Below are 17,161 nucleotides of genomic sequence, written 5' to 3'. Positions count from 1 at the left end.
TAGATATACAAGCCCAGGAAACACAGAGTCCCAACCAAGATGAACGCAAACAGGCCCACAGCAAGACACATCATAATTAAAAGGCCAAAGGTTAAAGACAAAAAGACAATCTTAAAAACAGCAAGAGAAAAGCAGTGAGTTACCTAAAGGGAGCTCCTATAAGACTGTTAGCTGATTTCTCAACAGAAACTTTGCAGGCCAGAAGGCATTGGCAGGAAATATTCAAAGTGATGCAAAGCTAGGACCTATAACTAAGATTTCTCTACACAGCAAAGCTATCATTTAGAGTTGAAGGACAGATAAAGAGCTTCCCAGACAAGAAAAAGCTAAAGGAGTTCATCACCACCAAACCAGTATTACAAGGAATGTTAGTGGGACTTCTTTAAGATGAAAAAAAAAAGAAAAAAAAAGTTGGAAATATGAACAATAAAATGGCAATAACTATATATCTATCAACAATTACTTTAACTGTAAATGGATTAAATGCTCCAATCAAAAAATAGGGTTCCTGAATAGATAAGAAAACAAGACCCTTGCATATGCTGCCTACACATCATTTCTGATCAAAAGGCACACACAAACTGAAAGTAAAGCAATGGAAAAAAAGATATTTCATGAAAATGAAAACAAAACAAAACAAAAAGCTGTGGCAGCAATACTTATACCAGACAAAACAGAGTTTAAAATAAAGATCATAACAAGTGACAAAGGACCCAGTAATCCCACTTCTGGGTAATTATCCGAAGAAACCCAAAACACTATTTCAGGGAACATGTGCATCCATATGTTCATTACAGCATTGTTTACGAAGGTGTCGAGGCAGCCTGGGTGTTTTTCGAAGGATGAATGGGTACAGAGGAGGTGGTACACATATACAATGGAATACTGTTTGACCATGAAAGGGAATGGGTCCTTGCAATCTGCAGTGGCATGGATGGACCTGGAGGGTATTGCGCTGAGTGAAGTATGTCACACAGCAAAAGATAGATGAAATGTGATTTTGTTTATATTTGGAATCTAAAGAAGAAAATAAACAAACAGAACAGAAACAAACTCATAGATACAGAGAACATTTTGAAGGTTGCCAGATAGGACAGGTATTTGGGGGTAGCGTTAAAAAGGGGAAAGGATTAAGTACAAATTGATTGCTACAAAGTAGTCATGGACATGTAGGGTATAGCATAGAATATAGTCAAAAATATTATAATAACTATGTATGATGTCAGATGGTTCCTGGACTTACGGTGATCACTACTTTAGGTATAGAAATGCTGAATACCTATTGTGTACACCTAAAACTAATATAATACTTTATGTCAGCTGTATTTAAATAAAAATCTTTTTTAAAAGTATAAAGAATAGAAAGGAAGAAGTAAAACTTTCTTTTGTCACACAGGACAAAAATTTATGTAGCAAATCACAAGGAATATACAAAAACCAAAACAAAATCTCTAGTACAGTTAATAAATGAATATAGAAGTTCATAAGTACAAAAGCAATGAAAGAATAATTGTACATCTTTATCTTAGAAGCAAACGGTGAAAAATAAAAAAATTTAAAATACCAAAATCCCCAGTTCCATTTAGTATTTAGATGGTTGCAAGAGCCTCCCACTTTCACCCTAACCATCAAAATAAGCCAGAGAAGGTACAATACCATATTTTTTTTCTAAATCCATCAAGAACTGCACATGCAAAACCAGAAACAAAAACAAAACAAAAAAAACAAAAACAAAAAAACAAAACAAAAAAACACCCAAGTAATGAAAACTCCAGAAAGTAACTAGCTCTTCATAAGGAAGAAGAAACCCATGGCTGTTCTCACCTCTGGTGAGACAGCAGGGTAACGCAGAATCTATCATAGGTATAAGGTGAAACTAACCCATTTTTTAGACCACTTAATGGTTGTGCATGGACTGGTATGACAAATTAGAATTCTGAAAAGCCACAGTCACAGAGCAAGTCAGGCACCAACCTGCCAAACCTTTCCTATGGCACTTTACAGAGTACTAGGAACCATATACTACATCTGAGATCTGAGGGCAGGGCAGGGCAGGGAGGGAAAGACACCCTCTGGCATGCAGAGCCTCTTTCTAAGGTAAGACAGCCACTCAGTTAATTGAATAAATAGAGCAAATAGAATGAGAAAAATTGATTCAAGGTACTTAGGACTTTTACCTATGAAGTGTAGGTGTCAGAGCCTTAGAACTGAGAGAGTATCTCTCACCCCCCATCACTCTAGGCACTCTAGACTCTCAGCTTCCAAGGTATGGGGATGAAGACATATGAGGTGTGATTAAAAAATATGGGGTGTTTAAATTCTAAAAAAGTTATTACAATAAAAGACACATTGCCATTAATCCCCTTCAAAATACTCCCCCTCACTTCAAAAACACTTATCTCTTCATTCTTGCCACTTTCTGAAGTAGTTCTGGAAGTCCTCTTTCATGTCTTTAGTTGCATCATCATGGCTGCCTTGATGTCCTGAATCAATTCAAAACATTTTCCTTTCATGGTCATTTCGACTTTGAGGAAGAGTCAGAAGTTGCACAGTGCCGGATCGGTGAATAAGGTGGATGAGGACACACTGTAATGTTTTTGACCAAAATTGCTGTATCAGAAGTGATATGTGGCATGGAGCGTTGTCATAATGGAGGATGAAGTAAAGAAACTCACACGAAAGAGGATTTTGAGAACTGCTTCAGAAAGTGGCAAGAACGATGGGATAAGTGTGTTTGATGCATGGGGGAGTACTTTGAGGGGGATTAATGGCAATGTGTCTTTTACTGTAATTTTTTAAAATTTAAACATTCACCTTTTTTTGTTTGTTTGTTTTTAATCACACCTTGTATATCTCCAGTGCAATCTAGGTGGAAAGAGATCTCCCAAGGAATTGAAAGCCTGGAACAAGACTAAAGAGCAAATGAAACTTCTTGGCTGATAGCATGGCTATAAAACAAGATACATTGGAATATTGCCAGTGATCAGAAGGGAAAATCTTGATCTTGTTTCAAAGTATTTGAAGCCATTGGTGAAATGCATTAACCCAAAGCTGCAACAAAACCCAAGACAGAATCACTACATATCATATTGACTCAGCCTCATATTAGAGGCATGACACAAGAAAGAGCATGCACTTGTGGGGAAACAAATATTATTTACTTTAGTTTCTATTGCTTTTTGTTCATGTGTGCCATAAAATCAAACATTAGGGAAAAAATTAAGAAAAAAAAATGTGACTCCCTGTCAAGAAAAGTAATAGGCAATAAAAGCAGATTCAGCTATATCCAAGTAGTCAGAATTAATACATAGGGACTTGAAACTATAATACAAATGCTGAAGGAAATGAAAAGCTAAACAATATACAAGAAAAGAATAAGAAACTTCAGAAGACACACCAAAACATTGAAAGAATCAAAGTTCATAAATTCCCTAAGTGAAAATTACATCATTAGGTGAGATTAATAGCAGATGGAATTCCACTTAGGAAAGAATCCATGAACTTGAAAACAGTCAATAGATAGTACCCAAACTAGGAAATAAAATAATAAAGAATGGAAAAAACAAAACAAAACAGAGCATTTGAGATGTTAGGCAATATTAAATGATTTAACATACATAATTGGAGTCACAAAAACAGAGGAGAAAGAGAATGGAAAAGATGAAATATTTAAAAAAATAATGACTGAGAATCTTTCAAACTTGATGAAAGACATCAATCTGTATATCAAAAAGCTCAAGAAACCCCAAAAGGGATTAATGCAGAGAAAAACATACCTAGATATTTTACTGTCAAAACTGCTGAAAACTAAAGATAAACAGCAATTTTAAAAGTAAATGGGGGTGTAGGTGGGAGTTGGGGAGAAGACGTATTACATACAGGGGAATAATAATAGAAATCACCAGAAACAACAGAGTCCAAAATGCAAAGCAATAACATCTTCAACGTGTTGAAAGAAAACAAACTACTAACTTAGTATTCTACATCCCGTGAAATGGTAATTTAAAAATAAAGGAGAAATAGAAACCATTTTTAGGCATACAAAAGCTCAAATAATTTGAAATGCTAATAGAAGCTCTTCAGACTAAATGTAAATGATACCAGTTATAAATAGATAACTAAAGGAACAAAGAACACTAAAAAGGACAAATACTGGGGTAAGTGAAAGTAACTTCTAAAAAAGGTCCACACACATGTAATAATTTAATTGTATTTAATTGTTTATATATATATATATATATATATATATACACACACACACACACACACACACACACACACACACACACTCTCACACTGTGGGATTTGAGCATGTATACATATAATATATAAGCAGATAAAAGCACAAAAGGTGGGATTAACTTATACTACTGTATGTGAAATATTGTATTAGTTGAAGGTAGACTGTGATAAAGAGCACTCACTTGAAAACAGATCAAAGGAACTACATAGCAAGAATTTCAATATAATGAAATTATCATGAATGTATGATGAAATATTTTTAAAAACAAAACAAAAAACATGTGATTCACTCCATAGAAAGCAGGAAAGGAGGAAGAGAAAACAAATGGATGGAATAAATACCAGATATCAAGATGGGAGAGTTAAACTCAAACATATCAATAATCACATTAATTGGAAATGGACCAAACACTCCCAAGTAAAATGTAGAGATGTTCACACTGGATAAAAAGCTAGATCCAACTATATGCCATTTATAAGAAACATATTTCAAATAAAAAACAGAGTCAGACTGAAAGGAAAAGAATGGGAAAATATATACTGAAAACAGTATAAGAAAGCTGATGTGACTATATTAACCATCAAAGTGACTTCAAAATGAAGAGTATCACTAGAGATAAAGAAAGGTCTTTTATGAAGATAAAAGGACCAACTTACCAAGAAGATATAACAACTTTAAACATGTGTGCCCTTAAAAACAAAGTTTCAAAATACACAAAGAAATTAACAGATAAGGGAGAAGCAGAACAATCTACAGATCAAGTTGGAGATTTTCACATTCATTGTTCAGTAATTGCTAGAACAAAGTAGAGAAATATTAGTGAACATATAAAAAATTTGAACAGCACTATCAATCAGCCTGACCTAATCATTATTGCTAGCACACAATACTCAACAATTGTGCAAAACATTCTGTTCAAGTGCATATTAGAACCTTCTCCAAGATAGACCATTTTCTGTGTCATACAACAAATATCAATAAATATCAACTGACTGGAATGATACAGATCATATTCTCTGATCACCATAGATTTAATTTGAACTGGTGATAATGAACATACAACATACAAAAACATTGTGGGATGTAAATAAGGCAGCGCTTAGAAAAAAATCAATAGCTTTACATGATTATTAGAAAAGAAGAAATGTGTAAAAATCAATCATCTAAACTTCCACCTTAAGCCAGGAAACGATGAGTAATAAAGTTAAGTAGGACATCAATAAAATAGAAAATAGACTAACAGCAGAGAAAATCAAGTGTTTTTGATACACATCTAGCAAGATTGATCATTACTGATTAATGACAGTTCCTTTACTAGTCTGTGAGCAAGGTGCAAGAGAGTAAGGGGCCTATCTTTGCTTGTATTCATTTTGTTTTGTTTTACCATCACTGTATCCCCAGCATTTTGCACAGAATAAGGGCTCAATTGTATAGTTGTAACTAAAGGAAACATCCCTTCTTTCTGTCTAAAGCCTTAAATCCCAAGAGGAATGGATCAGGTCAAGACTCCCATGTGCTAAATTCTCCCGTGTTTGTTACCAGTTTTCATTTTTAAAAGATCAGTATTTAATGATCATCCATTTTATGGAAAATGCAAAAAAATAGGTTTATGAAAAATGTCTTTTTAAAATAAGAATTTGCACTATCCTAGCACTTCCATGTCACTTTATTCCCAAATGATTACAAACAATCTCAGTTAAGGACAAACTATTAGGTTGGTGCAAAAGTAATTGCGGTTTTTGCCATTATTTTTAATCTTTTAAACCACAATTACTTTTGCATCAGCCTAATAGCAAATCGACCACATGACCTGTAATATTACGTTCCCCAAGCTGGGGACTAATTAGTCTCACTAATTTCTCTTGATTTTACCACCTTTACCATTCTGGATAGCTTTAAAAAAAACTAATTTATTGACTTTCCCAGAATGTACATTTTTTTTAAATGTTTACTCTTTATTCTAATAATGTAGTACACATTTGTTTTATGGAAATTTTGGAAAATACAGTCCATTAGGACAAATGATTCACAGTATTACATAACCCAAAGACAAATATTTTTAGTGTTCTTATATTTTTATTAAAGTATCCAGTATATGTTTATTAAATATTGGTACATAATAGTATGATTTATCTTATATTTTCCCTACAATTATTTTCCTATCCTTTGGTAAAAATTTGTAGGATATTTTCCTATGTTGTAGTACTCTTACTTCTAAATCTAAGATCATTCCTAGGCCTTTTCATTTTCTGCTGTGCTTGAGATGTTATTTCTTATAAAAGGTTTCCGCCAGTACGTATATCTTGCATATTATCTCTAGATTTTCCTAGCCATTTTACTAAATTAGCATCAAATTTTAAATTTGGGTCTTATAGGAAAATTGTATATAATTTTCAAATATAGGCCTTTCCCACACTTGTACTGCATATTTGTTTCATGTTTATTTCATGGATTAAAATTTATGGAATAATTTTAAATAATACACATATTGTCAAGCTACCTGTGTTTTAGTTCTGATTTTAATGGGAACTATAATGTGTTATGATGTTGACTAATGGTGAGTGATATTTTTTATGGTGTTGAAGAATTAACTCCCATAGTTTGTAAAGATACCTTGGGTGAAATGAATGTGGTTTTGTAGAATTTAACTAGATGATAATGGCTTTTAGTTTACCTTTTGATGTGGTGTAAAACTGATACCCTAATACTAAACTACCCTTAAGAGTACTAGGTTAACCTTAGGTGACTTGTTTTTTCTCCATTACTGAATTTTAGCTACCATTTTATTTAAAATTCTATCTTTAATATTTTAAAAGAAATGGGCCCGTAAAACTCACTTTTTCGTTACTTGCTTAGCAAGAGCAAGTGGGATTGGGAGCAAACATTTACGAGATCACTGCTACCTCTTGGACATTGCATTAGTGTCTTGATTTCATTTATTTTTTGCAATTTTCTAACATTATCTGGTTTATACTAGCTTGATTAAAAGTGATTGTTTAATTTTTCAGTATTTACTTCAATTCCTGTACCATGGAATTATCAGTTCCTATCAAGTTTAAAATAGTTTCCATATAAAACCAACCTAGTCCCAAGCCTTCTGTGGAGATTATTATTTTTATATTTGTTTTCATTCTTTTCCTTGATTGATTCAGTTTGGACAATTTAGAATTTAAAAGGGCTTTCCTGACTTAGTCTGACCAGAGTTCTCTCACTTGGATTCCTATCCCCTTAAAAAAAAAAAAAAAAAAAAAAAAGACATGCACAGACACACTGCACGTCAACAAAAAGCTGACCTTTCAACTCTACTGCATTCTCAGTAAAATCACCATCCCCTTGCCTGAGCCTTTACACTTGTTCCGTTATAAAAAACTTTCTCCTCTCTGCCTGGCTAGCAATTATGTACTGCTGAGATGCACTACACAACACCCTCTACTTCCCCTTTCATAAGGCTTATCTTTTGTTATTGGTATTATAAATTCCATCAGGACAGGGTGTCTCTCTATTACACACTCAGCTAGTACAATCTGATGAATGAGATCATTGCTGAGTAAGTTTTTCTTCGAGTAGGTGTGCTTAACCTACTCCATTTGTCATACTAGTTCTACTAGAGTTTTGCAGTATTATTACTTTGCCTTCTCCTTTTTTGGTGTCCTAATTGTTCCCCCCCCCCCGATTTTGCCACACACACAATGTTTTGTTTGTGCTTTGGAGGATATACAAAGTCTATTTCAAATTCTACCAGTGGATACAGCTTAACGATTTAAAAATCTTTAAATGTTTATACCTCAAAGTTTAAAATTCAGTAAGAAAACATTTTAATTCTTGTTTATGGAAGAGGAAGAATTTTGCACTTTTATTTCCCAATCCCAGTTCCCCATCTTCCTCCTGTTTAGTTTCATTTTTATACATAATACATGGTCACCTTTACATTTATATTTGTAACATTTATAATTTTACATTTTACAGTTTATTTTTCTTAACTATCCAGGGCCTCTCAGAAAGGCAAGACAGTGAGTCTCTTCAGGGAAAATAGTTTAACTGTTTCCATATGTACTCCTGAGGGGTGGGAGAATGGGTGGAGGGGTACCAGAAGTTGGGGTGAGGGAGTTGTGATCAATCTTTACATTGTTTACATTTATATTTGTAAATAATGTTACAATAAGTTAGAATTCCCTCTAACAGTTGAATACTCATTGTCATTCCTTTTAAGACTCAACTTCTATGCTTGTATTAATTTTGATCAATTTTCAGCATTCCCTATGCTTTGGGTACTATGTTAACATCTGTGTAATTTAAATGTTAACTTTAGAAATGAATCACTAAGGAGCTAAGCGTCCTTGAGTCAAATTTTTTTTCACTTATTGTCAGAAATATGTAACTTTTACAATTTTCTTTCTTGCTTGGATGCTCACAGGGATCACTTATACCTTATCACTGGACACATCTTCAGCGCAGTGCCTGGCACTCCATTTAATTCACTGACAGAAATTAAACCGAATCCCCTTTCTTTTAATCTCTATTCTTGTCTTTGTGATCTGGGAGCATTTCCGAATCTTGTCTTCTACTGACTCAAATTTCTGTTATCATTTCTGGTAATTATGAAGTTCAATGCATCTAATTTTACTTTTTCAATTGCACATTATTTTCATTTACTTCATTATGCCTAATTTTTATAATGTCCTGAAGATCTTTTTAGCATTCTAATAGCATATATTCTACAAATGTTCTATTATGGTAGTGAATCTATTTCAGAGCAAAGTGAATAGCAGAGTCATCAGGACACTGTTTTTTGTTTTGTTTTGTTTTTGGTACTGTAATTAGTATTCTTAAATTCCACATTTTTCTTTCTTTGCTCTTTGTCTATTAAGGCCCAGTTTGAATTTGGGCAAAAGGGTAAGATTGGATACTATAGGAACTCTCTGGCTATTATGTTACAGACTGGCACAATACTACACCTGAATCCTTCACAAAAAGATTAAGGGTGGAGAGCAAGAAGCAGAAGAGCTGAAAGGAAGCTCTCCTAAGAGGAACGACCCCACTATCCACTGCAGATGCTGCAAACCTCCCTGGGGCCAAGAAAAGAAAAAAGTAAGAGCAACATATTATATGAAAGATTTCTACCAATGTTTTCTATTTAAAAATAGTGACCAAAACAAATGCCACTTTTGGCCTTCTCTTAGACACAAATGACTCTGAGTGGGAGAATGGAGAACACTCAACATTTCAATGTTCTAAAAGTGTTACAGGCGCTGCCTGCTGTAGAGTGGAAGGGAAAAAGTTATTCAGTTCACTTGAAGTTTAGAATATGACTGCTTGTCCTGTTTTACTATAATCCAGTGTTCTTCAAACTTTCTCATATGTTTCTAAGGCAAATTCAGTGTGATTGCACATGTGTATGAGCATGTTGGGCATATGAAAGGTTTTCCACTGTGCACTTCTATTGCCACTTTGGCCATCATTTTCTAGTCAGTTGTGTTACTGTTACTAAGCTGGTCCAGGAAAGCACTGCCCCAAATCTGCTCTTTTTGATAGGAGCAAATGATTAAGTTGCCAGTTGAAATTAAGAAGGGATGGGAGGACTAGGGAAAGGTGATTTTTAACGGCTATATTAAAGTTACAGGACATTAGCATAAGTCATTTAATATTGATGATATTCATATGCTAAATACATGTGCAATACCTCAGTTAAGGAATAAGTTTTTAGTAGGTTTCAAAAAAATACTAGATTTCCTATATTAGATAAGACAACTACTCTGCATAATTTTGAAAGCTATCATATCAAATACATGGCTCTTACACAAAACATCACAGTCATCTAAAAAAGAAGAGTTTCGTATTTTCAAATAAACACAAAATAAACCAATTAATTCTGAATAAGTGATAACAACTTTATTTTAATGCAACGTGCTGAAATGCAAAAGTATTTTCAGCAACAAGATACCAAAAGTATGTATCTCATCATTAACATGAGCTGATTAAAATTGAGGCTGAAAAGTTCAATATAAGTCTTTATACATTTGAAATTTGAAAATCAACTTCCCCCAGAACTAATTTTTAAACAATTTTAGCAGAATTTTATTTTCGAAAGTGGGGCTCACTTAAGTTTTACCTTTATTCTGAAAAAATGAATGCAAAATTAACTGGGTTACAGTATACTATGATAAACTCTAACAACAGAAAAAAATTAAATATAAGAATTCCTTTTCAAATATAAAGTCCACATATTGCAAGCAGAAGACACGGTATGGTGATTTAATTCCTAGTTGAAGAAGTCTTGCATACGGTAGGCACTCAGTATTTGTTTAACTGAAGCTAAAACTCACATCATTCCATGAATAATTAAATTAAGCTCATAATCTGTATAAAAGAGGTTTGCAAAATACTCTTGTGTGAAAGTGCTATCTTTATAATCTGAAAACACTGAAACCCACCCACCCACTTTATTTTGCAAGAATACACTGAATATTTTTATTTTATCCACCAATGAGCTTTAAAATCCAACTCGAAATAATGCACCACTTGAAGTATACTTGGCTATCAGAAAAGCTTGTGTGTTGAATTTTAACAAAACAACTTACCGAAGTCCCTAGTGTTCTATTTTAGTAATACTGGATAGCATCTATGATCCACATTTTCATAAAGAAATCGGCTTAGGTTTCAAATTTATGCACAAACTTAAATGGGTAAATTAGTAATTAAACTTTTGGCAATTTAAGCTCTAACTTAGGTCTAGTTTAAAATTAAGCCAATAACGTTCATGATATTATAAGAGATCTTTGTTAACATTTTAACATTAATTTTAAAATTAATGGTGTCCTAAAAAGGCACTATTTTTAGTCCATCATGCAGTAGTAAATTGGTCACATTTTTGAGAGTTATAATTTCCTTTGTCAATCATTTGTCCCCCTAAGTAAAGCACATTTAAATATTTCAACTAGCCTGAAATTTCAATATTTAACTGTGTCCTAGTTTCAAAAGTTCACTCTTTTGAATATACCACACACAAGTCCAAGTGAAAACAAATACACGTACACTCACGCACACACATGCATGCACGCAAGCACACAGACACCCAAAGGACCACATAATACATGCAAGGCTCCTCAATTACTATTTCAAGACAATGACACACGAGTATTCAAGGAGGTAACAATGGCAAGCCATAATATTATGGCACCTTCATATTTGTGCTCCAAATACCAATACACATTAATATTCAGAAACAAAAAAGGCACAAATATAGTGTTTCTGTATCTCAACGTAAAGAACAGTATTCCAATGGTTCTTTCTGTAATATGTAACATTTAAAACCAGTCACTACTTTTCTAAGGAGAAGTTCTGTTTAGGTGACAAAAGGGAAACAGGAGCCGGTTGATAATCAAAAACAGAACAGAATCTGTGCCTACTGAAAACAATGTATTTTAAAAATGAAAAAAAAAAAGGCTATTTGAGCACTCACATCAGAAAACATTAACAGTTTTTATCATTGCCTCAAGAACCCACAATGCCAAAAATATACATAATAAATAAAAAAAATAAATCAACTACATACAATTCTGTTAGTATAAAGGTAGGCATTATATTATCTGAAAAGTGGACATTTCTACAAACGTGGATATTCTTACAGCACAGTGTTTGACGTTTTTGGTACAAAATGTGCTATCAAACTAAAAAAATCTTTATAATAAAACCCTTAAGATTTGCAATAAACATGAAAACAAGTTAAGTAAAGGCAAGCTGAAATGTTCATTATATGGTGTTATTACTGAAGTCACTATGGTTAGAAACGTAGATTCAAGCAGTAAATTCACAATGTGCCTTGTGCATTTGATATAAATGTGTATACCAGTACTGTTTTTGACATGACAACAAAATTCTACAGCCTGAGGAAGGAATTTTTGTTTTCTTATTAGACCCTGACAAAATTTAAATTAAGATCTTAGTTTATATGTATGTGTTTTTGAACTGTACATTGTAAATTCAGTCTCATGGTAAAGTTAAGGAAATGAGTTTCTGCTCCCTGCTGTACTGTTACATAGGATGGAGTCCATTCACACGTAAGAATCTTCTATCCCAAGGGCTTCTTCTAACTTCAAATTCAAGTTAACACAACAAAGACTCAATGAAACTACATAGAAAGACATGAAGATATCTGAAAATATGATCCTTTTAAACTCCAGTTTGTTATGGACAACAAATGTTCATTTGACAGTGTTGTTTAAAGTAAATATGAATCACTCTTAATATATTAGAATTCAGTGAATACCTAACAAAGAGAACAAAAAAAATCTATTTTAAAACCTCAGGCTTAATTTTTTTTTTCCTTTTGTCCTAAATTCAAAAACTAAATAAACAAATTATACAGATTTTAATCTGGAGAATAAAATTATATATGCAAATTTATAGGTATATGCAATTTTCCACTTATGGTCAAATATAAATCTTTCCTAAGAAGCATACTGTCACTGTTACAGGAAATACGATGCAGTGACTTGACACTGACAGCTCCTCCTTCTCCAGGACAATGCACCAGAACAGACCTCCATTGTGAACAGAGCTATCAAACACTGAACATGTGTATGTTTAAAGCTAAAATTCATTTATAATGAATTTTAAAGAATTTTAAATGAATAATAAAGAACTGGCCCATGAAAAGCAGTTTATAAATAGTTTATCCTGTTCACATTACGAAGAATTTCAGTATCATCCACAATGTTTAGTATAGTAACTGAAATAGAAAGAAGTTGCGGGCGGGGGGAGCGGGGAGAATTAGAAAAGGTTCAGAGTGTGGCCTGACATTTCTAAGAGTTCTCTCCTTTAATCTGTGAATAGTATCAGTTCATTGTTTTTAGAAGGGAGTAGACTGTACAGGATTTATTTATTATTCAGGTGCCTTCTCCAAAATGTGATAAAGCAGGAATAAATTCAATAATGAATATCTGAAATCGAAACCAATTTAACTATAATAAAGGATATCTTTCTTATCAATTATCACAAACATCCCAGTTGTCTCCATCTGTCTTAAAAAATTCTGTCAAAAGTTAAGACACAATTAATTATACCTTATTAATTCCTCAAAAGCAAAAAAAATATATGTACCATTCAGCATACAAAAGTTACGCATTAAAAGTGCATATATATCTTTCTTAATTGGCCCACTCATTAAATTTACATTTGGTCATTCTTACTTTTAACATGTACAGAATTCTTCCTATAAATGCAGGTCACTGTAAATTAAAATAAAAAAATACAGCACAAAACAGGCTTTCTTCTCATTGAAATATTAACCTCAATCAGTTCTAAATCATTTTAAACTTGGATAAACCCACAAAGAAACACAAGCAAAGGTTTGTTATGCTTCTCTTAGTTTGTTGAACAGTTAACATACAGACAAACATCACAAATTTTACTAAAAATTGGGCCAACTCATTGCATATTTGCCCCCTGAAATGAAAAATAAATTAGAACTGAAGCAGTGTATTGCCATAACTTACCTCGGAGGTAAGCAGGTTCTCCTGTATTTATAGAACTTAGAGCGGAGACATTACCAGTTATCTCCAATGCAAGTGCTCTGAAGGACAACCTAGTTTTAAACTTTGAGATAGCACAGCACAAACCCTATAAAATTAATTTTGCTCTTCTCAAGCTAATGGAAGATCCTTTTGAAACTTAATTATCTTCACTTATCAATATTACTGCATTATGGAGCTAGTGCAATCCTGCATAGCCTTGGTCAAAAAGACAAGGCACAATAAAAAAATTAAAGTATTATATGAACAAGAGAAGTCACTGGAGATAATTTAAGGCCTTGAAGTGAATTAGAGTATAGTCAGTCTAATTTAAAGCTGAAGAATAAACCATAAATTATCCACCTGAAACGTAAGCAATATGCTTTTTTCAGCTTCTGTTCTGTGGACAAGACAACAGAAACAACTCTTGCTTATGGTTTGTCTACTAGAATCCTTCTGGACCTGGAGGAATAAAAGTCAGTTCCATTTTTCTATAGTTCATGGAAGGTTTCAGGACTGTTTTAGCCGTTTGCGTGGAATGCCAAACTGTGGACACTGTGCAGATGCTAGCGCTCGGAAGGCCTCCGCTACTAAATGAGGGTGCGACTGAATCATGGACTTCCACCCTGATGTTTCCATTATGTCTGTCGCTTGGCTGAAAAATAAAATGAAGAGATGTTTATTAAAGAGTACTTTTCAAAATGAGCTGTCAAATTTTTTTTTATTGATGGATTTTAAAACGTTTTGAACACTTGCCTTTGTATGTATGTATTCAAACCATCTGAATTCACTAAAATATCATCTTTACCTTACTAGTATATTTTTATTGTTGCAATTGAAACTATCAAATTTTTCTGGGAGGTCTATTCTCCTGAAGTATGTATGTGACACTTGTCCCCACAGGCCCACTCCCAGTGTTAGCATTTTCGTAGCAGCTCTTTGAGCTCTTTTCCCTAGTTTACACACAGGTTTTCTCCCGAATTCCAACTCTTGCTCTCTACTCTTCTCCCTTAACATTCATTATTTATTCCATCTCATCCATTCTTCACAATTTTACTGTCATGTTCAATGATAAAAACTACTGATTCGCTCAATCTTAAGCCTCCTACAACATTCATTCCCACAACCACTTGTTCTCTTTATTTGGATGTGCATCAAGACTCATAAATTCAGGTTTGTTTGATAAGAATTCAACATGTTTCTCCTGAAGCTCCAAATTCTTCCTCCCTCATTCCCATTCAGCTAATGCTTCCACCATTAGCCAGTGATTCAAGTCAGAAACCTGGGAGTCACCCTAGACCCTGTGCTTTCCAATCAATCATCAAAGCCCTACTTTAATTCCCAAAGACACCCTGAATCCCTAGTTAAGGCCCATATCATTTCATGTACGGTTATGACGACAGTCTCCTAATTGGTCTTCTAGCCGCCTATCTTGCTCCTCTCCTCTCACAACCAGCTTCCTTCCATGCTGCCTTCGTAATATAAGTATGACTCCATCAGGTCCTCTTCCATTGTTCCCCAGTGCCTGTATCCAGGTTCTTTAGAAAGAGAAACAGGTTTTCTACTTCCTCTCGTTAGCTTTCCACCTCCCACTTCCGTGCTCACGCATTTTGTAAACTGATACTGAACTGCTTATTTTATCCTATGTACAACATGTTTTCACTGAGCAATCAGAGTAAATACCTAATAGCTAAAATACCTAATTGCTAGTTACCCTTCCATGTCTCCTGTCTTCTCTCCCTTATATCAACCCTGCATCCAAATAATACCCAAATCTTATAGATTGTTCCATCAAAATACTATAGCCGGTCATTTCTCTCTGGTCCCTCTGTCACCCCTAATCAAGTCTAATATCACCCTTCAACTCTTGCCAAACTACTCCAATAACTTTCCAATTTGTCTACCTATATTTATTTAACCTTGCTCCTCAATTACCACACTACCTCAACCTTCCCACAATCTATTCCCTACCCTGCATGAAATGAGAATGCGAAAAATGCAAACCTGATTAGGTAATGCTCTAAGTTAAAACCTTTTACTAGATGCCCTTACTCTTCAAGTAATGTCTAAAAGCCCTGATGTTACTCACATGGCTTTCCAGAATCTGATCCCTGCTGGCTTTCTCCAGCTTCTTCTCATAACCCCCCCCTCTCTCTCACTCTATACTCTTCTTTCTTATCACCAAAACTTTACATACCTGATTCCCTTTTTCTGGGGAATCAGAAGAAGGGATACACTTTCCCACTCTTGCCTCTTCTTCACCAGGGTACTTCCTACTAATGCTTTAGGCCTTTATACAAACTTCCCTTGAAAGGGCTTTCTATGATCCCTAGATTAGGTTAGGTTCCTTTGCGATATGCTCAGATGGGCATGCTATCTTTTATCATCAAACTTTGTTTCAATTACCTGTTTAATTCTTATTCATCTCCTGCTAAACTATAAACTCTGTGAAGCCAGGGAAAACATCTGTCATGTTCACCATTATATTCTTGATTCTGAGCACAGTGCCTTGGGTATTTACTGGATAATAAATGTAAGTATGTGTAAAATGACAGACTACTGTTTCATGCTTTCATACTTGATTCAAACTATCCTTTCTGTCTGCAATGCCTGTTAGTTCCTTTTTAATTCTGCTAATTCTTATTCATGTTTTAAGACAGCTCAGTCATCTCCAGAAAGGCATCCCTAAACCTCCAGCCTTTGTTAAGTACCCTCCTTCATCACATTGCTTACCATATTATAACAAAGCATTCCCGTATTTGTTTCTTTCACAAAATTTCTATCTATATTTCTATCTATATATGAATGATATATGCATGTATTTGTTTCTTTCATTAGATACATTTCTCAAGAACAAGGATTTTTCCTCATAGTTGTTTTTATAGGCAGCACCCTAGCATGATGTTTGAGACACAACAGGTACTAGGTAAATATTTGTTAAACTAAACAGTAGCTAATAATAAAACAATCCCTTTTATTTGCCTCACATCAAATTACAAGTTTGTCATTATGTTTATAATTTCAAATAGTTGTTTGGAATCACATAGATACCTCTTAATATAACTGATGTTTTCATTCATTTAATTCAACAAATAGCTACTGAACATCTGTACGTACAACAGCTTATTCAGAGGATATAAAATAAGCTGGTATTTTTTGACATTGAAAAAGTTATACAATGTAAAATATTTTCTTAACAGAATAAAACTGGAGCTTGAAAATGGCTAAGTGTAATACAAAGGATCACAAAATTGTCTTTTGCTTCGAATACATTGTATTATAAATTCAAAGTGGTATTTTTCTAGGGTCCTATACCATCATGATAATGTATTACCCCACATTGACCAATATACAGAACAACCAATAACTTAAAAGTAGTCACTAATTTTTACTTTGAGAAAAGAGAATT

The 17,161-nt window shown here is 33.8% G+C and overlaps 1 protein-coding gene across 4 annotated transcripts in view; it reads right to left on the bottom strand.

Moving 5' to 3' along the window:
• Window positions 1-10,110: 10,110 nt before the first annotated feature.
• SPOPL (speckle type BTB/POZ protein like) overlaps window positions 10,111-17,161 on the bottom strand; it is a 58,804-nt gene continuing 51,753 nt past the window's right edge. For all 4 annotated transcript variants that reach the window (XM_074335752.1, XM_074335757.1, XM_019752564.2 and 1 more), the window contains one exon: window positions 10,111-14,407. In XM_074335752.1, coding sequence (XP_074191853.1) covers window positions 14,263-14,407 — 145 coding nt within the window. In that variant the 3' untranslated portion in view covers window positions 10,111-14,262. The remainder of the gene's footprint in view (window positions 14,408-17,161) is intronic.

The sequence above is a fragment of the Rhinolophus sinicus genome, linkage group LG01 (genome assembly GCF_036562045.2).
Source record: "Rhinolophus sinicus isolate RSC01 linkage group LG01, ASM3656204v1, whole genome shotgun sequence".
NCBI classification, from domain to species: domain Eukaryota; kingdom Metazoa; phylum Chordata; class Mammalia; order Chiroptera; family Rhinolophidae; genus Rhinolophus; species Rhinolophus sinicus.
The sequence above is the reverse complement of the archived record's forward strand: the minus strand, read 5'-3'. Positions and strand labels throughout refer to the sequence as shown.